The sequence below is a fragment of the Ovis aries genome, chromosome 5 (assembly GCF_016772045.2).
Source record: "Ovis aries strain OAR_USU_Benz2616 breed Rambouillet chromosome 5, ARS-UI_Ramb_v3.0, whole genome shotgun sequence".
Classification (NCBI taxonomy): domain Eukaryota; kingdom Metazoa; phylum Chordata; class Mammalia; order Artiodactyla; family Bovidae; genus Ovis; species Ovis aries.
The window spans coordinates 59278508-59303365 of record NC_056058.1 but is presented as its reverse complement, the minus strand read 5'-3'; the positions used below and the strand labels follow the sequence as shown (position 1 = coordinate 59303365).

Genomic DNA, 24858 nt, shown 5'->3' with positions numbered 1-24858 from the left:
CAGAACTCTCTGTGTGGCAGGGAATGTATTATCTCACATGGCAGCTCAAGACATGGCTTGGAAGTTGTCTTAGATCAAAGTTTCCTTTTCCATGAAGCTCAAACAGCAGTTGACAGGTGATGGCCAGCCCAATCTGCAGGTCCCACCCAACCCCTTGACTTCCCAGTAGACAGCAGCTGCAACTCCTCTAGCCTGCCAGGCCTGGCGACTGACCTCCAGCCCCACGGAGGTCTTCCTGTGGCTGGGGACAGGCTTATCCTGCCTCAGATCCTCCCAGCCACCATCTGTCCTCTGCCCTGGGGCAGGGGTAGTTAGAGCATCAGTCAGGCCTACCAGTGTCTCACCCTAGGGTATAGCGGCCCTGGGAGCAGGTGGCTAAACACAGGCCTTATTGCATGCCAGGCCCTGTGCTAAACACAATTCTGAGACAGCTTAGAGTGTTTTATTTCCATTTGACACATGGGGATGCTGAGGTTCAGAGATGCTAAGTAACTTGTCTGAAGTCTCACAGCTTGGAAGTAGGCAAGCTGGAGTCCAGGCCTTGTGACAACAAACTTGCTAACTAAACACTGAGTCACAGCTGAAGCATGGCCCTCCAGCCCTTCACTCCAGAGCACACAGTGTTCTGTGGGGTGCTGGTAGGTGCTGGTAGGGGTCTCCTCGACAGTGAAGCATGAGGAAGGCTGGATTAAAGAAAATTCAGGGAGTTTTTTTTGCTGTGGGACTTGTCAGTCTTTGATGTGTTAATACACCTCTGTGACTATCCCAGAAGGGTTGAGTCTGCAGGACTTCCCAAATTTACTTGACCAGAGCCATTTTTTCCTTGATAAACAAGCTCCTTTATCTTACAGATGGGAAAATGAGGCTGAGTGGGGAAGCAATTCCCTGAGGGTCACACAGCAAACATTTCTGAAGATCAGAAAACTATATTCAATCCCTGCTAGCCACCCTGCCACCAGTCTTCTTCCTCTGCTTCTGGAAGCCTGGTCCTTTCCCCTGGTTCCACCAGGTCCCCATGCCTTAGACGTCCACCATCCTCAGTTAAGCCGTGATGCCTCCCACGCCACCATGAGGAGGAGGAGAGTACAGAGCCCCTGCTCCTCAGGGACTCATGTGGGGACTAGCTCTACCTCGTGCATTGTCATGTGCCCCAGGAGCAAAGGGCAGGCAGGCAGGCTGCACACGGGTTTTATGGCTGGGCCACCTCCCAGAACAGTAAACAGAGGGGCAGGCAGCTGGCACTGGATCCCTCCAGGGAGTGAAGGCCCCAGGCAACAAGACTCCTCTCCACCTCTGAAAGGGAGCTGAAAATAGCAGCTTTTCTCCAGAGTTTCTAAAAAGTAGACTTCAAGCTCATGTTGCTCATAATCTTTTTTTTTTTTTAACCATTCCTCCATCTTGGCTTAACAACACCCACGAGTCCTATAGGCCACACTTCAAACATCACCTTCTCCAGGAAGCCTTCCCAGATCCTCCAAGATAAGCTGGGAGCTCTCTCTGGACTCCCTGGATGCTCTGCTCCCCTGATACCTAAAGCATAGCTCAGACTGGGAATTCTGGGGGCAGGTCCAGCCATGCCTGGTACGTAGGAGTACCCAACGAATGTCATCTGCTAAACGAAATCCCTGAGTATTTGAAAAATTCGAAAGACGGAAAGATTGAATCTGATGATTCTGCTTACAAAATGGACTTAAAATTTGACATAGTCTCATAGACTTACTCTAATGATGTCATGTTTTGATCTTTCAAATGTGTTTTAAAGGTGACCTTGTTGTATGCCTGCTTAGACTAGGAGGGACTATGCAGTTGCTGAGAAGGATGAGGATGATTTACACTTTTTAAATATTTTCCTTTCATGCTATTTATAATGATTTTTATACATTTTTAAAAAGAGAAAAAAAGTTTATTCTTGAAGCTGCATCCAAGAGATTCCATTCTCTGTGCAACACACTTGCTCAGTTGTGAGGTCTGTTTGGTTCAGAGAAAGTCCTCTGGGGGCTCTCTGAGGCCTGGTCCCCAAGGGACAGCCTGGTGGGTTGGTAGAAACTTGGTAGGGTAGACTCTGCCCCTATGTCCCCTGCAGGGGCCTCCCCACAATCTGGAAACCCCACTGAGAATGGGTGTGAGGGGATATGCTGTGTAGCTCAGAGAGGATGGTCATCTCTTGCCCAGGCTCAATCCTGCGGGCTTTGTGCTTTGCATCCCACAAGGAGAGGGTTCGAGGCATGTGATGAGGGAGGCAAGTAGACCTGAGCCTGCAGGAAAAGGCAGGTGGCAGCTGACACCCTTCCCTTGGACCCCTCAGGTCATGGTCTGCAAACCATCTTTTCTGGATTCCGTCTCCTTTCTCCAGGAGTCTGGTCCCTACAACGGCCTCCCACCTTTGAGCCTATGGAGGAGGAGCTAGCCCCTCCTCACCTTGCCCCCTGGGGATTAAGACTTCCCACCCCAGGCGCCCTTATCCCCCTGAGGCCTAGAACACCAAAGTGGGAAAAGGTTCACTGCACGGATGGGCCCAGGGGATGCAGGGAGTCGGTGGGTGATTTGTCCAGGGTTACTCAGAAGGTCAGTGGTGTGGCTTGGGACTCAGACTCCTGGGCCCCAACAGGAGCCACATGCCCAGCACCTGAGTCCTCAAGGGCCCCAGCCCACAAGGCTGGTCCGGGGGCTATGGCAGATATTCCTCCTTGACAGGCACTGGGGAGGAGGCACCCAGGAGGCTGGCAGAGCTGGGGCACAGGCCCCCCAGGGGTGGCCCTGCTGGGGTGGGGGTGATGTCATGGGCTGGCGGGGGTGGCTGTGGAGGCTGCTGCTGCTGCTTCTTCTTGTTCACTTTGCGCTCCTTGGCCCGCCGGTTTTGGAACCAGATCTTCACCTGTGGGGTCAGAGAACAGAGATGGGGCAGGTGGTATGGAGACTGAACGGCAGAGCAAGAGGAAGAGAGAGGGCAGTGGAGCTCTTGTTTCTTGATGTGGCATTTGGGGCTTCCCTCCGGCTGCAGCTACCCCAACTGTTCATGTACCCTGAACATGTTCTCCCCTCCTGGAACCTGTTCCCCTGCCTTTTTGTTTTTGTTTTTTTTTGAAGTACCTGTAATACTTTTTTATTCTGCCCAGCAGTTTTTCAAGTTTTATTTATTTTTAATGGGAAGATAATTGGTTTACAATGTTGTATTGGTTTCTGCTGTGCAACATGAGTCAGTCATAAGTATACCTATATCCCCTCCCTTTTGAGCCTCCCTCCCACCCCCAAACCCACCCCTCCACCCCTGCTCCTTTACTCTTAAGACAACTTTTTCTGTAACCCTCTTCCTCTCCATCTTCCAAAGCCATGCTCTAACACCCCTCCTCCAGGAAGCCTTCCCTGTTCTCCCTGTGACTGCTCCCTCTGGATTTAAACAGCACTGATCAAAGCCTGCCGTAGCCTAGAATTAATCAGACCCCCTATCCCCCTATTGGTGCCCAGGGATATTGGGTTTTATTGGCCAGGGGATTTATGGCAGCAGCTCAGTTTCTGTTGTGTTTGTATGATCATGGCCAGGAGACAACCTCTCTGTCCTCCCTTGACTGAGCTCCATAATCTGCCTGGTAGCCTGGAGGCCAGACTTGCAGTACTGCTCCTGCGGCTGAAGTAGGGGCCCTACGCACCTGCCGTTCAGTGAGCCCCAGGTTGGCGGCCAGCTCTGATTTCCGCCGGATAGTGATGTAACGACTGTAGTGGAACTCCTTCTCCAGCTCCAGGCGCTGGTGGTCGGTATAGACCACGCGGTATTTATCCTTGGTCCGGGTCTTACCTGAGAAGCAGAAGTGCCAGGAGGAGAAGTGAGTGGGGAGAGGAGCCTGCAAAAGGCCAAGGCAGGGCTCCCAGGGGGAAGAGCAATCCAGGACCCCTGAAGAAGAACGCTGAGAAAGTAACAATCAGGCTTGGAGACTCCCAACTTGGGAGTCAAGCACTGTTCTCATGCCCATGTGGGGTCCCTAACACTGAGAGAGAGGCTTCCTCGATGGTTCAGCAGGCAAAGTATCTGCCTGTAATGCAGGAGATGAGAGAATGTGGGTTCAATCCCTGGGTCGGAAAGATCCCCTAGAGGAGAGCATGGTAACCCACTCCAGTAGTCTTGCCTGGAGAATCCCACGGACAGAGGAGCCTGACAGGCTACAGTCCATGGGATTGCAGAGTTGGACACAACTGAGCGACTGAGCACAAGGCTCAGAGACAGGATGCAACTGGCCCAGGGTTACCCAGCAAGCTGCAGGTGGAGTTGGGGTTTCAGCCAGGTCTGCTGACCCAGAGCCCTCCTCTGACTGCCAGACCCACCAGCTCTTATGCACCAGTTCCCAGGTGTGGCTGCACAACAGACACATGGGGAACTTGTGAAAACACAGCTTCCAGAGCGTCACTGGGCATGTAAACTTGAAAGCCTTGGGGTGGAATCTGCATTTTTCACAAGCTCCCCAGGTGGTTCTAATTCGGGGATCCTTGGAGGAACACCTGGCAGCAGGGGTAGGTTGAGATAGAGACATCGGCTGCTCTTCTCTCCTGTGGTGGAGAGAGCAGGAAGGGCCGCCGCAGCCAGAGGCTGGAAGCAGAAAGCTTTCAGAACTGCACTGGGGTATATGCTCCTCACTTCCTGTTGAATGCCTGTTGGTTGCTGGCCAAACAATCGGACAGAAAGTATTGGGGCTGCTGGTTGTTCCCCAGGACCTGTCAGGTTCCTCAAAAGACCCTGGTTCTAGACAGGAAGCCCTGAGCTGGGGCTGCACACCTGAGGCAGCGGGGGGGGGGGGGGGGGGGGGGCTAGTCTGCTTGGAGCCATTCACACTCCAGCCTGAGCCCAGGCACACAGCAGGAGTGCTCAGGCCAGCCCACAGATATTTACCGAGTTCCTGCTGTGGGCCAAGTCCCTGGTACAGCAGGGAGCCGAATTAAAAGTCCCTGCCCTCCTGAAGCTTAGGTTCTAATGAAGGGAGATGAGTAAAAATAAAAAATATGAAAATTATTGATATGTTAATTGATGAAAAACTTTTCAGAGAAAAAAGGAGGACTGGGAATTTAGGGAGGAGAGAGGCTATGATTTTGAACAGAGTGGTCCATGAAGGCCTTACCTTGAAGGGGAGCTTGAGCAAAGATCTAAAGTGAGAAAGAGCGATGCAGCTGTCTGGGAAAGAGGTGCCCAAGCAGAGGGAACAGCAGGTGCAAAAGCCCTGAGATGGGGACGTGCCTGCTGTCTGAAGAGGGAGGAAAAGTGAGAAGGCTTGTGCGCCCAGGATGCAGTGAGCAGAGGGGGTGGGCAGGTCATGCAAGGCCCACAGGCCATGGAAAGGGCTCTGGGTTTTGCTCTGTCTGGGGCAGGAGCCATTACAGGGTTTTGAGCAGAGGAGACATGAGGTTTGATGTAGATTTTAAGATGCCTCTGGCTGCTGGATAGAGAACAGACTGGTGAGAAAGGGGAGGTGTGGGGAGACCTGCCATAAGAAGGTGGTGGAGGAGAAAGAAGTGGAGAAAGAAGAAGGAGAAAGAGGTGGTATCTTGGCTTCCACATGAAACTCAGCCTTGGACCAGGAATTGGTTGGGTTAATGTCAGGGATCTCTTTCAGGCTGGGATCAGAGGTCTGTCTGGAGAGACTATTAAAGAGTCATGCTTGGCCTGGGCTGCTGTGAGGGCCTGACTCAATACCAGTGTCCTTTTGTAAGAAACAACACGTGGCTATGACCAGGAGGCACATGCAAGCATTTTCAGACTCGCCCCTGCATCCCACTAGGGCATGGCCAGTCTGCATAACCATCGACCCCCTCCCACTTCACCCAGATGCCCCCACAACAACCTGACCATCTCCGTGGTCCCAGCTCTAGGCCTGCCTGTCCCTCAGCACCGCTGTGCTAACTACCCCCCCACACTGTTCCAGCCTCCGCCTTCCCCACCCAGCCCACACAGCTTGGCAGGACAGTGCTGGGCTCCCCAAGAGCCAAATGGTTTGTGGAGAACAGGAGACGGCAGATGTTCCTGGGCTCTTTCCCTTGAGTTTCCTGCCAGAGGAGCAGAACCACACTGGACTCTTCCACAACCACTGACCTCAGCCCATTGCCTGACACAGCACGAGACAGCCCCGGCCCTCAGCCAGGCCTAACCCAGGAAAGGGACCAGGGAGCGGCTGCCGAGGCCTTGGCTCCAGATAGGGCCCCTTCTTGACCTAGAAAATTCAGTGCCAGCTCAAAAACAATTCTGCCTAATGCCACCACCGCTGGAACCCAGCAGATCTCTGAACCCACAGCCCCGCTGGGTTCACTGGGCCAAAGCCAGAAAGGGTCATAGAAGTTCAGTCTCCTCCCACATTATAGATGAAGATACTGACATTCCGAATGGTTATACAGCAGCCAGAGGTCCAAATAAGAGAGGCCTTGTAAGTTCTTTTAGTCCAAACTCCCTGTACATTCAGGGTCACTGAAGCCCCAGGCAGTTACCAGGCCTGCAGCTCCTCATCCCACCAGATTTGGGGTCCACAGAGCCTGCTATATGGCCCTCTAAGCATTGGCAATAGAAGCTCAAACGGCAGGCCCATCATCTACTTGTATTTCTGGAAGAGAGGGTTTAGACCACGGTGAGGGCAGATCCCCAAAAGTCCTGGCTGGGCCTGGAGGGCCCTCAGGTTGAAAATGCCAAAAAGATTCACTTTTGGCAGTAGCTGATGGAAGCTTCCTGCCCACCCAGACCTCAGCCTGAGAGATTATAAAGACACCCTTTTCCTCAGGCATCCAACCTTCACTCCTATTCTCCCTGATGAGCAAGTGGGCATCCATTATACCCATTTCATAGATGGGGGAAATAAAAACTCAGAAAAGGGCACTTGCTGAGGGTCATCCTGCCTGGTAGTGGTATCAATCTGGGCTCAGGTTTCCTGACCTCCAGCCTGAGTTCTTTCCCCCAACTCTGAGGGCAGCAGGAACTAGACAAGAGATAGCGTTCTGGCTGCATAGTTACTCCTCTCTGCATAGTTGCACCTCTAGCAAGGCTGCCAGTGAAGACCCAGGACCTGTTGCAGCCTCCTGGACCCAAGAGAGGGGCTGGTGGGCTCAAGAACCCAGAGACCAACTTCTATCTGGGGAAGTTGCTCAAAGCACACAATGTATTGCTGAAAAAATGGCTCTGCCAAAGAACCAAATGTTTGAAATCATACTGTGTGGTCCAGGAACCAGAAAGTCCCGTCTGCTGGCCAGAGGGTGATAACGGGAATGTCCTCCTTGGAGCCCAACTTGGTGATCTCAGCCTCATTTAACATGCACATGCCCTTTGACTCCTGAATCCCTCTTCCAGGGAGTGATCCCACAGAAAACTGCCCACAGAGGTAGCTGTTTCAGATAGTACAAAAGTTAAGAACAATGTACATGTCTGTGAGTCAGGACTAGTTAATAAGAGATGGTACATCCATGGAGAGGATCATTAGGCAGTCATCAAGAAGAAATTATAAAGCTCTATATGTGCCAACATGGAGCAATTTCTAAAAACATTACGTTTTTTAAAAGGCAAAATGGTGTGAATAATATGTTACTATTTTCGTATAAAAATGGAATACACACACACACATACTCAAACATGTTTGTACACCCATAGAGTTCTTTCTGAAAGAATATACAGGAAGCCAGTATCGGGGCTGCCTGGAGAAGGGACTGAAGCCTGGGAAGCCACAGGGAGGAGGGAGTCTTTGGGGTATTTGCATTTTTACCCCCTGAAGATGTGAATTTGTATTTTTAATGACAATCAGGCGCCTTGGGCTCCAGTCCCAACTCTGGGCCAGAACTCCCCACTGCTGTGAGCAACCCTCCTTTGCCCTCCTGTTATCACCTGTGCCACCCTGGGGGCCCAGGAGGGAGGGAGCAGGGAGGTGCGTGACAGCGGTGGGGCAGGGAGAGGGCCCAGGATGAATGATTTACAGGCCTTTGGGACACTGGGCCTAAGAGGGAAGTCCGGACTCCTATAACAGGTGTCTGATGGGGGCCAGGCCACTCCCAGTCACCTAATGAATAACTCTCTGGGCCAGATGCCAGGGCACGTAGGTGGGAGAGAGGGTGGGAGTCCCCCCACCAGCTCTTAGGGGTGAAGCATGGGAGGAGAAGAGCCTTGGATAACTCTCCAAATGAGAGTCTTTCTCTCTGCTCTGGTTGTAGGATGCTAGGAACGGTCCATCCATATGCATCAGGCTGCCATAGAGGTTAGCAAGCTCCCCACCCCTAAAGTATGCACAGCAGAGGCCCTGGAAAGCTCCAGGCTAAATGTCCTGACTCCTGACCAGCAGCCTCAAATGCCTGAGGAACCTTTTAAAAGCACAGATTCTGGCCCAGAAGTTCAGACTCAGGGGGACTAAAATCGGGCTCGGGGATTTGATACTTGAACAGCTCTCCAGGTGACCATGACATGTGGTTGTTTGGGCAGGCAGACCTCTAGGGCTTGCTGTCCAGCTTCTCACTGGCTGGGTTCTGAGCCTCGTGTTCTGTATCTACAAAATGGCAATAATTATTCTAATAACAGCCAATATGTCCATGTGTCAAGAACTTTGTATACGTCTCTCAATAACCTATGAAGCTGTGCAGGTGTTAGCCCCAGTTTACAGATGAGAAGACTGAGGCCCAGCAAGGTCTGCACATCTGCAGGTGGGACCTGGCCCAGGTCTGTCTAGTTTTAGAAACAGCACTAGAACCTATCACCCAGTGTAAGGTCTCCTGTAATTAACTACCACCCTGAGTATATAGGGGATCACTTGAGATGGATGGATGAATGATGCCTAGCATATACCGAACACATAGTAGGCATGCAGGGAAGGGTAGATCCTAATGATTTCCATGGTGGGATAACCATATGGCAGGGATGCTGGGAAATGGATCTAAGCAATGGATTGTATGTTGGATGAGACCATTTATTTATAAGGTCCCTTCCAACTTGGAAACATGAAGTTCCCAATGTTTGTTGATGCTCTGATTATATTTGTTATTATTGCTGAAAGAATTCTAAGACTGATTTCCCTGTCTGAGAGTCTAGAAACAAAGTCTGCCCAGCTGGAGGGTGCGGGCAGGAGCCTGGCGGTCTGCAGTGGGGCCTCCTCATCCAGCCTGGGCCAGGCAAGGACAGAGTTCAGCCTCTGCCCCCAGGGCAGGGTTGGTGGCTCCCAGAAAATCAAGTGGCCTCTGGGTCAGCACTTCCTTTGACCCCTTCCTGCTGAGACTGTGGCCCTGAGGGATGACACTGCCAGCTCTGGCCCTCAGAGCTTGGAACACAAATCCATGACCCCTCTCTGTGTGGTCCAACCCCACTGGCCGTACATCAAAATACCCCACACCCAACAGACATACACAGACACAGAGAAATGCACACAGGCAGGCATGGATGCTTGTTAAAAATACATATTCACAAGCTCGCAGGCCTGTTGCATCCTGGTCTCTCTGCCATCTTTAACAAGCCTACCAGAGGGGATTCTGAATCACCAGCTGAAGTAAGTATGTCCCGGTGCTGTGCCACCTGTGTGGCCATAAATAAGTCCCTTCTCCCCTCTGGGCCTGTTTCTCCGATGCAGCAGCAGAAGGTTTGGTGTCAGCTCCCAGGGCCCTGTAGATTCTGAACTTCTCTGTAGCTCTGAGCCCATGGGCCCAGGTCTGCATCCTTAGCTAATGGATTTAACAAGTGGTTGAACTTCTTTGGGCTTCCCTTCCCCCTGGGGAGCAGAATGGATTTGAAAGCAGTTTGCAAAGGGCAAAGAGCTATGGAGACGACAAGCTGAACCGAGCTATTTGTAGAAGCGGATGTTGGAGGGATCCCTTGGGAGAAGGAGGAATGCCGCCTGATGGGGGCCCTCAGGGCAAAGAACATTGCCTGGGGGTGGGGAGGTCTGGCTGAGCCACCAGCTGGACATGTGAGGTTCTGCTTGGAACCGTTTCCCCATGTGTATGACCAGTGGGTAGACTTCTGTCGCCCAGTTCCATGATGGATGGATATCCTCCCTGGGCCATGAGGCTCTCTATTGGGCCCATGATTAGTCCTTGTTTTGGCTGCTCTGCCAGTCCTACCTGCTCTAGCACGACTCCTCATTCACTCCTGCTCTTTCCTGGAGCAGGAGTGACGCTAGCATGGGTGTGCGAGAGAGATGAGAGGATGGCCAGACCAGCCACACTCAGGGGCCCTGCAGGCTTAGGCAAGCTTCTCCACCCCACTGTCACCCTCCTTCCTAGGCACTAAGCTCAGTCAGCACCTCCCCCTCCTCCTCCCAGGCTGCCTCTGCATCTTCCCCTCACCTATCTTCTTCAAGGAGGTCCCCAATCTGACTCGGCTATGGCAGGCAGTGAAGAGAACAGAAAGTTCATAGTCAAACAAACCTGATGATTCTAACCCGGCCCAGCCATGGGCTAGCAGTGGGAACCCAGGCAAGTCACTGAACGTTTCTGAATCCCATTACTCATCTGCGAAATGAGGACAGGCATGCCTCCTTCAGACATGGACGCTGTGGAGAGTAGATGTGATCGTGTATTTAACAAGGTATTAATAAAAGCTATCTGTGACAGCAGAGAAAAAGAAAGAGGGGAAGGGAGGAGGGGGGATAAGAGGGAAAGGAAGAGGAGGAGCAGGGGGAAGAAGATGATGATGCAGAGCCAAAAAGATGATGACTGCAGATTCAAAAGAGGCCAGAAAATCCTCAGTGGAGAATAAGGGGCACATCGGGAATGGATTACCGTGCTAGGAACTCTGGAGAGGAATTTTCCTGCGCCGTCCCATATGACAGCTACTAGCCACATGTGGCTACCTAAATTGAAATTAATTAAATAGAATTAAAAATTCAGTGTTTTAGTCATGCTAGCCATATATATAGCAAGTGCTCAGTGGACACGTGTAGCTAATGGCTATCACACTGGACAGTATAGATACAGAGCCATCATTACAGGAAGTTCTATTGGACAACACAGCTAGACCAAACTCCCAGCGAAGTCCAGACGCCCACATCCTCATAGCATATACCTAGCCCGACTGCTTGGACTATCTGCAAAGCAGCCTGCCTGTCCTTGCGTTCATCACCCAGTTATATTCTTCCTAGGATTTTCCACAAGTGGCACCAGAAATAGGGGGCACCTCTGGCCTAGAACAGCCCTTCTGAGAGTTACAAGCAGCAACTGCATCCCTCTGTCTTCTGGGCTGAACAACCTGCAGCCTCTCAACTGTCTCCTGGTGGAGTTTCCAGGCCTCTGCCCTACCCCGGCCACCCTTCTCTGGTCTGGAGGTGAGGTCTTTGCCTAATCGTCCACAGGTGTGGGTCCTGAAGAATCACATCTGGGGCAGAGGTACAGGGAGGGAGGAGCTGTGGACCCCAGCCCTTTTCATGCTCACCGAGGGACCTTAGCAAATCCCTTCCCTTTGGTTCCTGGCTCCCTACCTGCTCCATGATGGCAGAGACCATGCATCTTGCTCATTTGGTTCTACAACTGTGCCAGACACACACACAGGGAGTACTTGATGAATCCTTGTTAAACTTAACACAGACTCACTGCTTCCTGACCTTCTCCTCACAGTAAATGTCCCCTCTCCTCCAGCCACTCAGGCCAAAAGCCTAGGTGGCAATTTCCCCGCTCCCCACATCCCATCCATCAGCTGGTTGGCTTAACCTCCAAAGGACATCCTTCTGTCTAACTCCACTGTTCATACAGCCTTAGTCACAGCCACTGCTCTAATAGAGAAATGTGTTGTCCTGGGGTCAAAAATACTTGCATTTGAAACACAGTGAGTACTCAATAGATGGCAGTGCATATTATTATTACTATGGGAAGTGCTTGGTGCTTATTTGTTAAATGGTTCATTCCCACTTTCAAGGGTGGGGGGTAGATTAAAAACAAACCAGCATAATAGTTACAAACTGTGATTAGTGTGAAGGAAAGGAAGCATGGAGCTCAGAGCATAGCCTCACACCTCTTACAGTTATTATGATTAAGATGTGGGGGTGGGGTGGCAGGGGGCAGAGAGCCTACTTTATTTAGCTTGAGGAAAGTGTCCTGGAGGAGATGACATCTAAGCCAAGATCTGATGGTTGAGAAGGAGGTCTCTATGTCACCAACGGGGAAGAGTATTCCAGGAAGCCAAAAGAGCATGTGCAAAGGCCCTAAAGCAGAGAGAGTAGCAACAGAGGGCCAGACCCCCGAGGGACCCCGTGTGCCTTGCCCTGGCAGGAATCCCCAGCACCTAGCAGAATAGAAGAAAGACTTAGAGACTAGCACCACCTGCCTGCCTCATGAATGAATGAGAGAGGCACAAGAGAGGCTGAAAAGGCTAGCAGGGTTTTGAGCCCTAGGGTGAGGGGCTTGGATTTGACTTTGAGAGCAATGGGAAGACATCGGAGCCTGGAGGGTCAGTCTTGGCTTCCACTGACACCTGTTCCCTCCCTCTGTTGATGCTGAGGGGTCTTTGTGGGGCACCCCTATAAGGCTGAGGGGCAAGTATGGCAGGGGGAGGGCTTAGCCTCTTAACATGGTGATGGACCTGACTCCAGACATATATGTTGTTTCCAGGTCCCAAAAACTCTGGGACAGAAACTTAAGAGGCATCTCATTAAGATAGTTTCCACCAATGAGAGAGGCTTGCTGCTAATAAAGCTGTTTTGGTCCTTCAGAACAACTCCCCATGCTCTCGGCAGCAATATCTGCAAAGTAGGGGGAAAACACCCAACCAAAAAAAGCCTTCTGCCACCTTCTAACTGGGTCATTCCCCCCCTTCCCAGCTACATCTGAGAGATGAGGTGTCGAATGGAGCTTCTGCCTGGAGAACCGGTTTTAAACAGCCTGCTGTGCCCATCCTCCCCCTTCAGCCTCTTACAGCCCATCACTGACTGGCCTCCTTTTCCCCACCTGGACTGGAATGCACATGGGGAGGGGGGCTTGGGCTCCCATTCTGAGGGTGTTGCTTCATGTGATAGATGGTCATCAGGCTGTAGAGGCTAGGTTTGAACCCTGGGCAGCAGCAAACCTGGCCGTGTGAGCTTTGGCAAGCCACTTACCCTCTCTGAGCCTCATTAACTCTACCTGTAAAAATGAAGCTTATAATAGATCCTCACACCTCTTACAGTTATTATGAGACTTAAATGAGATCACCCATGCAGAGTTTTTGACACAATGCCTGGCACGTGGTAAAGACTTAGCCGATGTCACAGTTATTAGCTTTATCATGAGCTCCTACTATGTACAAGGCATGATGAGAAGGATGAGACTGACTAGGACTGTTCCTTGAGGCAATAACAGATGGTAGATGGCAGAGATCAACAAGACAGTCAGTGATAAATGTTCAAACAAGGATCTGATACAGTGCTTGGAGGGAGGGAACCAAGGAGGGCTTCCTAGAGGAGGTGGCCTTGGAGAAGCAGCATTTGACCTGGTAAAGACAGAGGAGGACAGTTCAGGTCAAGGAACCCACACTAGAGAGGCAGGGAGTATGAGGTATGTGCTCTCATGTACCTGCTAATGACAGGTAGAGATGGTCACAGGCACCAGTACACTGAGCGCCTACTGTATGCCAGGCTCAGGACTGTGTTTTACAGGAACCATTGCTTCAAGGTGTAATCCTGTTATCATCTTAATATCACAGTGGAAGAAGCTGAGGCTTAGAGAAATGATCCACATCAATTTGACTGCAGCTAATGCAACTTCTAACAGAAATACAATTCCAGGCTTGAGGCTCTGAAGCTGGACTCTTAACCGTCCCAGGTAAGCATTTCTGTATCTCAACAAACTAATGGGAAAGTGGCTTCAAGAGTGGGTTGGGGCTGGTTCTCAAGAGGACTCTGAAATGGGGCTGGATTTTCATTACAGCAGTTGAACGGTATAAAGCGAAAAGGCAATTCCATGGCAGTGGGGAGCCATGGGATGCTCTTGAGCAGTGGATGAGCTTTGAGAAGGTAAATCCAGCAGTGGTTTAGAACAGTGCCCCTCCCCCCAACCTTGGCACCAAGGACTGGTTTTATGCAAAACAATTTTTCCAGGTATGGGCATGGGGAATGGTTCAGGGGGTAACGTGAACAATGGGGAATGGCAGATGCAGCTTGGCTTGCTCACCCACCGCTCACCTCCTACCGTGCCACCCATTCCCAACCGGCCACACACCAGTACCAGGGGGTGGAGACCCCTGGTGTAGAGGACATCAAGGTCAGAGCTGACTCATTTGAAAAGACCCTGAGGCTGGGAAAGATTGAGGGCGGGAGGAGAAGGGGATGACAGAGGATGAGATGGTTGGATGGCATCACTGACTCAGTGGACATGGGTTTGGGTGGACTCCGGGAGTTGGTGATGGACAGGGAGGCCTGGTGTGCTGCGATTCATGGAGTCGCAAAGAGTGAGATACGACTGAGCGACTGAACTGAACTGAGGGCAGTAGGGGGGCTTCGCAGGTGGCTCAGTGGTAAAGCATCTGCCTGCCAATGCAGGAGACACTGGACATGCAGGTTCGATCCGTGGGTCAGGAAGATCCCCTGGAGGAGGAAATGACAACCCATTCCAGTATGTTTGCCTGGAAAATCCCATGGACAGGGGAGCTGTGATAGGCTACAGCCTGGTGGGCTACAGCCCATGGAATTACAAAGAGTTGGATATAACTTAGCGACTAAACAGCAGGAGCAGCAGCAGCAGGGTATTAGGGAGAGGCTGAAGGTGAGAGGCCAGGTTGGTGGCTGATGCTATGGGCCAAGGGAGAAGGCCTGGAACGTAGTGGGGGGAAGAGGGTTCATCCCTTCCATGGGCCTCAGTTTCTCTGTCTGACAGCTGAAGAAGTTGGACCAAGATCCAAACCCTGCTACAAGAGTCTTATCATCTGAGTGGACATTTCCCTACTTGTATGGGACTTCAGCCACACCAATGGGCCATTAACCTGTGAAAAACTATTTATTGATAGTGAATCAGAAACTGAACCTTTGTTAAAGGATGATTTATAACATTCCTAAAGAAAATATTTATAGTTGCAAAAGGGGAAGACAAAAAAAATAGAGCTGCTTGCAGTCATTTCCTATCCTGGCCTCAGTCAAGTGACAGTCATCACTCAGAACTGGCTAATATTTTGTTTATGGACAACATAATAGCCTCTCTCCTTCCCAAGCTTTGTTGCCCTCTCCTTAGGTAAAACTGGCATCTTAGTCCCAGCCTCAGCTCCGCCAATTCTCCAGGTAAGAACAGAGTACTGACCACCCATGGAATAGGGAGAAAGGGGCAACCAGGCTTCCACTGGCATGAGCGGCTCAGCTGGACAGTCGTGGGTCCCATCTCCAGGTTGAGATCTTATCTCTCCCCTCTTCTCCCAGAGCTGTCTTACTGTCCCTCACACACTTGCCCTGTTCATTCATTCAACAGAAAATATTGAGGACCTACTAAATGCCACACACAGAGCTGGGTGCCTAGAAAGCAGTGAAGTGAAAGTCACTCAGTCATGTCCGACTCTTTGCAACAGTCCATGGAATTCTCCAGGCCAGAATTCTGGAGTGGGTAGCCTTTCCCTTCTCCAGGGAATTTTCTCAACCCAGGAACTGAACCCAGGTCTCCCACATTGTAGGCATATTCTTTATATGTAGGCATATTCTTTACCAGCCGAGCCACAAGGGAAGCCCATCCCTTCTCCAGCAGATATTCCTGACCCAGGAATCGAACCGCGGTCTCCTGCATTGCAGGTGGATTCTTTACTGCCTGAGCTATCAGGGAAACACAGTCATGGGTCAAATAAACATGGTTCTGGACTTCATGGTAGTTTACCTTGGTGAGTTGGTGTGGGAATAGACACCACACAAACACACAAACACAAAGTAAGTAAAGTAATGGGAATAGACACCACACAAACACAAAATAAGTAAGTAATGAAACAAGGCAAAGATCATCAATGGGTATGTGGGGGAGGCACCGACTTCAGAACATCATGGAAGACCTCTCTGAGGAAGTGGCCATGAAGCTAAGTAAGACCTGAAAGGGGAGGCAGCTTGCAAGGAGTTTTCCTGGAAGAAGGAATACAGCTAGTATAAGACCTGCCTGTAGCAGTACACATAGCTTTGTAGACCTCAGGAAGAAGTGTAAATTTTGCCCTAAATATAATGGGAAGCCATCAGAAAACTTTAACTGACTCATCCAACATATACCCCAGCCCAGCCCAGCCTCCACCTGTGTGATACTAGAACATTCCCTTACAATCTCCAGGCTTCAGTTTCCCATCTGTATGTCTGGTCTCTAACTGTCCACTCAGATATTCTAGAATGCTAGAAGCACAGAAGGCAAAGAAGGGGCAGGAAGGATACCATCAGATCAGGGACCAGCAGCATTGAGGGGGGATGGCATGCACTGACCTTCCCTCTGCTGTCCCAGACAACAGCGTTACCCAGGAAACACCCCTGGAAACCCCACATCTTCATTCCCCAGAGGGACAAACTGAGGCCAAAGAGGAGAGGAGCTTGGCCTCTCTCTCAGGGAGGGTCTGTAACCTCAACCCAGTTCTGCCCCCGCCTCAAGAGCACTGGTCAGCTTCAGACTCCACCTGAGTGGACAGGCAGCAGCTTCTAGCTTCCAAAAGGCAGAGTGGTTCTCGCCTGGCTCCAGGGGTGGCCCCTTTCCTTGGAAACCCCCAAACCTCCCTTGGCCTGCCCTTCTACTTTCTGGGAGTGAGGGTAAAAGAATGTTCGCCTTTGGGCAGAGTTAGTCCTAGGCCTCCAATGTGCCCAGGGCAACAGTTTCCAGATGACTTTCCAGACCCGAGCCGAACTGGGTTTGGCAGCTCCAGTGCCCAGAGAGCTGGGATTTGCCTGACATCACACAGCCTGGAAGCTCCTCAGGGCTCCTGCCAGTCCTCTGACTGCCACAGGCCCCTGGAGATCCTCCCCGTCCATCTCCATAGTCGGCTGATGAGCAGGAAGTAGCAGCTGGAATAAAGGAGCAGGACAGTGGACTTTCTTCTTCAGAGAACAGACACAGAACCGCAGGACCCAAGTGTCAGTGGCCCCAGACGCTTTCTCTCATATACTCTAAGGTAAAATTCTCAACTGAGGTTTATGGATAAAGCTTCTAGGGGCCTTTGGAACCCCTGAAATTGTCTGCCGAGTTAGGAAACACTTTTTCTTTTTTCCTAGGGAGAACATTTATGCTTTCCACCACATTTTTCAAAGGAGTCCTTTTGTAACTCAAACAAATGCACAAGACCCTTCTCGCTCATGTCACAGGTGGTAAAACTGAGACCTAGAAAAGATGGCTGATTTAAGGGACTCTGTTGAGAGGATTAGAGCACAGGCTTGGTCACATCCCAGCCCCACCGTGTACTGGTTACACAAGTTTAACTATATTTGCCCTACTTTGTCATCTCTCTATGCCATAGCTTCTTCATCTTGAAAATGGGGGTGATAATAGTCCCCATGATAAAGTTATAAGGATGAAAAGATTTTAGGTCAGAGCCTGCTGCATTACTAGGTGCTCTGTAAGAATTAGCTGTTATTATTTAGCCACGGAGACAAGTGGCACAGCTGCAGCAGAAACCTCAGGCCTCTGAGGCCTCTGGAGGCAGATAGGAGGTTCTGTGTTCCGGGGACTCTCAAGGAGGTGGTACAGTTGCAGCCAGACCTGTAGCTGCTGATCACCTTCTCCGCAGCATCTGCCCCAGATGAGCTGTCTGTGTCGGGGGACATGGGGGTGAAGAGAGAAAGGAGGGGGAGGTGGGGAAAGCCCAGGCTCACTCCCAGCTGGGGGAAAGGGAGGAGGGGCTGGACATCAAAGGGTGGGCAGGCCAACTTCCCGCCCCTAAGGCCAGGTGGCCTTTGTCAGGACAGGCCAAACACAGTCAGGACAATGGGGTATCATGTTCACTTTCCGGCCGACAGGAGTCACTACCGAGCCAAGGCCCAGCCTGTTACATGACAAAGGGGGGACCTATAAAGAGGTCAGGCCGCCCCTTATTAAAGCTGAGTCTTTGTCCTGCCCTGTCCCCTGCCTTTGAAGAGGGTGGATCCGAGAGGCCTGCCTGGGGGCAGGAGGTTCACAGGCTCAGGAGCCAAACAGCAGCCACCTTCCCAACTAATGCTGCTGCTGTCCCCTCCCCCAGGGTCAAGAGTTCAGGGAGAGCCCTGGGATGGTAAGGTAGGGACCCTCAACCACCAGCAATCTAACCAAAGAAGGCTCTTTTTTAGCCCAAAGGATATGACCCACCAATCTCTTCATTATATGAATAGGGGACTAAAACCTGGAAAGGAAAGTGACGTGTGTGTACACATATAGAGCATGTCCCGAGGCTGGGATAGGGGTGCAAGGAGCAGATGACCACCTGGACCAGTGCTGCCAAAAGTTTACCCCACGATAAAGGTCTGGGGACCTGTGTTCAGTTCCTACAGGGCGTCTTTCTTCATTGCTTGGGTCTCAGGTTCCCTACCTACAGGGAAAGACAGGTTGTGCTTTCCAATGCTCTGGCAGGCCGGGATTCAGAAGGGGGAAATTGAGAGAACAGCCTCCAGGGAGAGTGATCGGGGGCCACGTTCTGGAACCCAAGCAGGGCCACGGCAGAGGTCAGACAGCACCTGCTGGCGCCCAAGGGAACCATTCGGAGGCCCAGAGCGAGAGAGGGATCCTTACCGCTGCCACCGCCGCCTCCAGCCGCCACACTGCGCCGCATCCACTCGTAGGGTGTCCGCCTTTGCGCTCCGGGTGAGGAAGGTGTGCCTGGGCCGCCGAGGGGCTGCGCCAGGAGACCTGGGCCAGGCCCCGGGGGCGTGGGCACCGCGCCAAAGTCCGGAGGGGGCCCGAATGCCAGCGGGGCCGGGCTGGCTGTGGGAGCCGTGGGGCCCGGGCCGTAGGCGGCAGCCCATTCGTCCTTGGGCGCAGAGAAGGGCGCACTCCAGGCTGCAGGGGGCACGGGGCCCGGCTCCACGTGAGAGTAGCCGGTGAAATCAGGGTACTGCGGGGGTCCAGGGGGCGGGGGCGGAGGGCCGTAGGCTTGCGGGCCCAGGCTGAGACTAGCGGGCCTGGCGGCGCCGGGGTACACGGGGGAATCCTTGTCCAGCACATAGCCCACGTACATGGTGGCCGCGAGGCCGCCCGCGCATGCTGGGCCCTGGAGCCGCCGCAGCCGGCTGCCCCGACGAGCAACTGCACACCTGAACTCCCAGCCCTGCTGCCGCCCGCCCCACCCAGGCCTTTTATAGCTCCGGGCCGCCTGCCGCCCCAGCCGAGGCGGGTTTGCATTTCAAAGCGGGGGGAGCCTCCAGGCCGCGAATCAAAGAGGGAAACCCGTCGGGGGCGGGGGGTTCAAAAGGAGACAAATTGCCGCCCCAAGCGGGAGGTGGACTCTAGGGCCAGAGAGGGTGGGGGCGCGGAGGGCGCATCCCGGCGAGCATCGAGGCACCACTAGGTATGGGAGCCTCCTGCAAGGCCCCGGCCCAGCGGCCTTGGGGGTTAGTCCTCCCCGCGGCCTTGTCCTCGCTGCCGCCACACAGACCTCTCCACAACCCCATCTTACAGGTGAAGAAAAGGGACCTGAGTGGTGGTAGTGGGGCGACTGCAGGTTAGCGCCACACAGCCGCACCGGGCCTGTGGCGCAGTCGGTAGGGACCAGTTTGAGGTGAAAGGGAGGAACCGCTGACTTCAAACAGGGTTCTCGTCTTTAAGGTAGCGGGTCCTTAATCTTTTGGGGGGGAGGAGGGGTCACGACCCCTCTTAGTCTCTCCTGAGAGCTGTGGATGTTTTTCCCCTGGGGGAAAATGCACATATGCACATACGCGAGTCTGCAAACAATTGGGGAGTTCACCTGAGTTGGCTCTCTAGAGGAAGTTCTTAGAGAATTCGGGAAGGAGCACTCTTTCAGAGACATTCTAGGGAACCTTTCACAATTCTCTTGACAACCCCTCCCCCCTCCCCACCCCTGCCTTCCTTTTAATGAGAAGTTTCCAATATAATTGTAGAATGACTCACTATAGACCCATCATGAGCTTCAACCATTATCAAGATTCTGCCACACTTATTTAACTCTCGCCTCCCTTTTCTTGCTAAAGTATTTTAAAACAAATTTCAAACATCGTGTCATTTCATCCCTACATACTTCAGCATGCATCTCTAAAACACATGGACATTTTCTTACATAATATGCCATTATCAAACCTAACAAAATTAACACAAATTTCTGTGTATTATCTAATACCCGTTCACATTCAGAGTATTTCAATTGATTTTAAAAATGTCTTTTTAATAGTTGGTTTATCCTAAAGCCCTAATCCATTTATTATTATAGCTGGGGACCGCTTGGATTTTAAATGTTTCATGCATCTCCCCCCATCCTATCCAATTAAAGACTATCAAACATTTCAGAGCTATGATGGGTTGGGGGACAGGGTGAGGGTAAAAAGTTGAGAGGCCATTAGTGAATTGAGAGTGGGGAGTGAAACTGAGGGTTTGGGGGGAAGGATTCATGAACAGGGCTCTGGATCAGAAGGCCTGTAAAAACCCCTTATGGGGTTTGATCTTCCAGCGTTTCCTGGGAGCCCCCTAAATGTGCAGGGACATGTGGCCCCGGAGGTGGAATCAGAGCCTTATCTATCCAGCCTGTCCCTCCCTTGAGTTGCCACACTAGCCAGGGCAGGTCAGCATCATTTCAGGACCAGATAGATATGTCAGGATGAGGATACAGTTCACAGGCCCCGGTGCAAAATGATATCGTGGGATCCCTTGTTCAAAACTCATTTTAAATTTCAGGATGGTAGCCGCAGAGTGCACAAGCAAGCACGGCACCCTTCTAAACACTGGGCCCTGAGTGACTGCACGGCTGTCTCAGCCATGAAGCTGGTCTTGGTCAGAATCTTGTTCTTCTGGGACTCTGATGGATACCATAGCCGAGTGAGTGACAGTAAGCCCAGGATGCCCTTTCCTGCTTGGAGGAGCTCTTTTCATTGTACAGCAGGAAGCACCAACATCCAGAAAGGAAAGGGGTTGTGCCCAACTCTATGCAGCAAAATGAATGCTGTTCATGGAAGAGAGGAAAGAGGGCTTCCTGGTTTATGGATGAGCTCACTACAGCCTCAGCAGGGAAGGTCAGGAAGTGGACGTGTTGGGGATGGTTTGATCAGAAGCCATCTGAACCCAGGACCCAATCTTTCAAGGGGTTGGTGAGAAACCGGGAAGTACACAGAGAAGGGAGAAGAGACCCAAGAGGACTGGGCTCTGTTCTCTGAGCTGGTGTAACTAGCACTGCTTAGACTGGACTGGAGGAAGAAAAGACCTGGAGCGTGGCTTGAAGGTCTGAGTTTGAGGAAGGAAACAGGGCAGACCTAAGACCTGAGAGAGAAAGCTGCAGGCACAGACACAGATTTCAACCCACCCATAGTAAAGTGCTCTCTAAAGGGCCATCTGCCGTGAAAGGGCTGCTGTGTGAGAGACTGAGTTCACCATCACAGAAGGTACACAAGTGATTGTTGGAGGTCCCCAGTCAGGGATGCTGCTTACAGGATGCCTATCCTGGGAAGTGAGAAAGTTGGTGCCCTCTAGGTACCATCTGATTCCAATAATATGTTACCTCAGAGCTAGATGGAAGGCTTAAAGTTTGGGAGTAGGTACAGGAATTCATTTGTTCCTGTATTCCTATGTTTGGTGGCAGGTAGTTGCTAAGTTGTATCCAACTCTTGTGACCCCATGGACTGTAGCCTGCCAGGCTTCTCTGTCCATACCATTTCCCCAAGCAAGAATACTGGAGTGGATTGCCATTTCCTTCTCCAGGGGATCTCCCCTATCTAGGGATTGAACCTGGGTCTCCCGTATTGCAGGCAGTCTCCTGCTTTGCAGGCAGTTCATACGTTTGGAAAATGTGTATTAACACTCCTCCTTTATGCTGACATTGTGTTAGGTACTAGGTGAGGCTCTGTCCTTGGGGTGCTTACAGAATGGGAAGGGGGTGAAGCAGGTATGAACAAATGATCACAAATAAGGGTAAAATTACGTTTTGGAGAGGGCCAGGAATCCAGAGAGTTCTCCCAAGGGAAGGAGACCTGGAAGTCTTGCAAGAGGATGTGACATATGGGTCAGGGCCCTGGGGAGCAGGAAAGGGCACTGTGGGCAGAGGGACAGTGTGAGCAGAGGGGCTGATGCTGGGGATACGTGGTCTTCCAGAACTGGAAGCCTGATTTGGAGTTCAGTGATGGTGGTGGGGGCACAAGACGGGGGCAAGAGATGGGTGTGGGGAGAGACAGAGCAAGGCTTGGCAGAACAAGCTTGATGAGGGATATGGGAGGTTGCTATCAAGGGTTTTGCATGGTGGGAAGGGGGCTATGGCTGGTGTGTGGAGAATGAGCCAGAGGAGAGGCGGGAAGCCCAAGAGCTACAAGGAAGCTGGGCAGGGGTCCAGGACTGATGAAGTGTTCAGGACTTGGGTGGTGGCTGAGGGAGGGGGGACTTTCCAGGCAAAGCAGGGACTATTTTGCTAGCCAGGGAGAGAGCAGAGTCAGGGCAGCCTGAGGCCTGGGGTTGGGGGTGGGTAGGGATTGGGGGAGGGCTCCATGGCCCCCTTCATTGCCATCCTCTCCCAGGGTGGAGGCAGGAGGTGTCTACCCCTCCACAGACATCTCCTGGAGAGGCCTCTACCCATCTTTCTGTCACCCCATCTTGGGCCTGTTCTTTCTTGAGCCCTGGGTACTGGTGGGACAAACTGGCCTCATTTGCTGGATGAGGAAAGGAAGCAGAAAGCATGGAGAGGTCTAGGTGTCTGGCCCAAGTTACACATGGCTGGGCACTGAAGCTGGGTGCCTTTCTTGCTGCCCAGCCCAAGTACCCAAGGGCTTCTCAGCCAGCCCGGTGGATCCTCCAACTCACTCCTTTTACAGATAGAGAAACTGAGGCCCAGGAGCCTAAAGAAAGGATTTTTTTCCAGGTTCTCTCAGCAAGTCAGCGCTGTGCTGGAATCAGACCCAGGTCTTCTGATGCCCAGCTCAGCACTCTTTCACTAATCTTTCTGAGGTTGCAGTGTTTACTCTTTCACCTGTGCTGAAATAATAATAATAAAAGCATCATTATTTATTGAGCATTAATAAATAATGCCTAATAAATATAAATAAGTAAATAATAATATAAAGCATCATTATTTACTGAGTGCCAGGCATCATGCGAAGTTGTTTGCATGTATCAATCTCATTTCATCCTCACACAACGCAGTAAGGTAGGGTCATTGTTATCCCCGGTTTGATTTGCAGATGAAGCAGCTAGAGCTCAGAGGAGTGAAGTTCCCTGCCTGAGCCCACTCAGCAGGTCAGGGGCTTGTCTGAAGTTTTTTCCTCTCCGGCTGAGCTGCCTGGAAGGATAGTGAGCCTGAATGTGCCTCTCCTTCCCACCCAGGGTTTTGCCTAAACAAATACCTAGTTCTTCTTCCTCCTCTGGTTCCTCATGCAAAAGAGCCTCAGCTACCCCCCACCCTCACCCCTGTGTGGACCCCTCAATCAGAGACCTAAACTACCTGTCATGTTACATGTTAAGAGGACCCTATAACCTTGTTTAAAACTTTCAAGCTGGGCGTCGGAAATCGCAGGTCTTCCCCCTGCCTTGGCCTCTGACTCACCATGTGACCTTGAACCCTTGCCTCCTTGGGCTTCGGTGTCCCCAAGGTGCCCACTGTGGGCTGGTTGCTTTGGACAGCCATCTAGCTGTGGCACTGAGACCCTGTGTAGCAGGAGAGCCCCCACGCCCTTATCGAAGCCTCTTCCTCTGTGACAGCCCCTTATCTCTGGGAGCGGCTGTTTACTGGGCCCCTCTTCCCTCTGGAAGCCCTCCCTCTGGGCTGCTCTCACACACCCAACCTGGGCCTTCTGGGGTGGGGTGCAGAGACAATGGCCTCATAAAGATCTTGGTGATAACTTGGTTTTTAAATGAGGTTAATGGCCCTGAAAGAGAAGAGGTTCTGGGTTCAGCTTCCTGTTGGAAGTGATTTGCCTAAAGAGAAACTGGTGGGCACCAGGGCCAGCAGAAGGCTTACCTGGATTGCTCCCCAGTCCCAGCCCAGCTTCAACCTCACTCTGTGACCTTGGGCAAGGAACGCTCCCTTTCAGAGCTGTTCCTGAGGTGGAAGTGGGGATGGCGACCTCTGCCCACCTCCAGGGGACAGGTGTGAGGCCCATGGGTGTGTGCTGGGGCTCCTGGGAGCCCCTTCCCACTCCTGTCTCCCCTCTCATCACGGTCCTCTCCACCTCCTGCCCCCTCCAGTGGCTGGGGGTGCCACCTGCTGGCTCTGTGAGGTACTACTCAAAGGCTCACTGGGGGCTTAGTCTCAATCGTGACACAGGAGGTGCTGATTCCTCTCCTCCTCTCAGAGCAGAGACAAGAGACGTAGGGGAGGGAGGCAGTCTCCAGCACACAGCTACTTAGGGAGCAGGGGGACTCGCGAGCCAGAGGTCCAGGGGTGGAATGTGCTCATCTGAAGGAGCACTGTGTTGACCCGTTGTTCAGAGGAGATAGAGGCCGGGAAAGGAAGGTCACCCTGTGAGTCAGAGGTCAAGCACGGACTTGTACCTAAAGCGAGCACACACCCATGAGCCTCACTCCCAGTTGGAACATCCTCCAGCTTCTGGGATGGACAGAGTCAGGGTGGGGACAGTCAGCCCATAGTCGACTACCACAGCCTCCTCACTAGACCCCTGCCTCGCCACACCTCTTGCCCCTGTTAGCCCATCCTCCTCAATGTACCACCATGATCCCATCGATCGCCTTTTTAAAATCCTGCACTGGCCCCTGCTGACCCTCAGGACAAAGGCCATACTTTACTACTTCTCCAACCTTATACCCCACTATGTCCCCTCTCTGTGCCTCAACCTCTCTTTTCTTCCTGTTCATACACACCAGGCTTTCTGGCCTCCAAGCTTTTTCACATGC

At 52.0% G+C, this 24858-nt stretch overlaps 1 protein-coding gene across 1 annotated transcript; it reads right to left on the bottom strand.

Annotated features, from left to right (window-relative positions):
• Positions 1-1881: 1881 nt before the first annotated feature.
• CDX1 (caudal type homeobox 1) lies at positions 1882-19131 on the bottom strand. The gene is made up of 3 exons (XM_004008970.5): positions 18595-19131; positions 3648-3793; positions 1882-2875 (listed from the first exon to the last, which is right to left on the bottom strand). The coding sequence occupies exons 1-3, from the start codon at positions 19037-19039 to the stop codon at positions 2669-2671; spliced, it is 798 nt and encodes a 265-aa protein (XP_004009019.2). The 5' UTR covers positions 19040-19131; the 3' UTR covers positions 1882-2668.
• Between the last annotated feature and the right edge of the window lie 5727 nt (positions 19132-24858).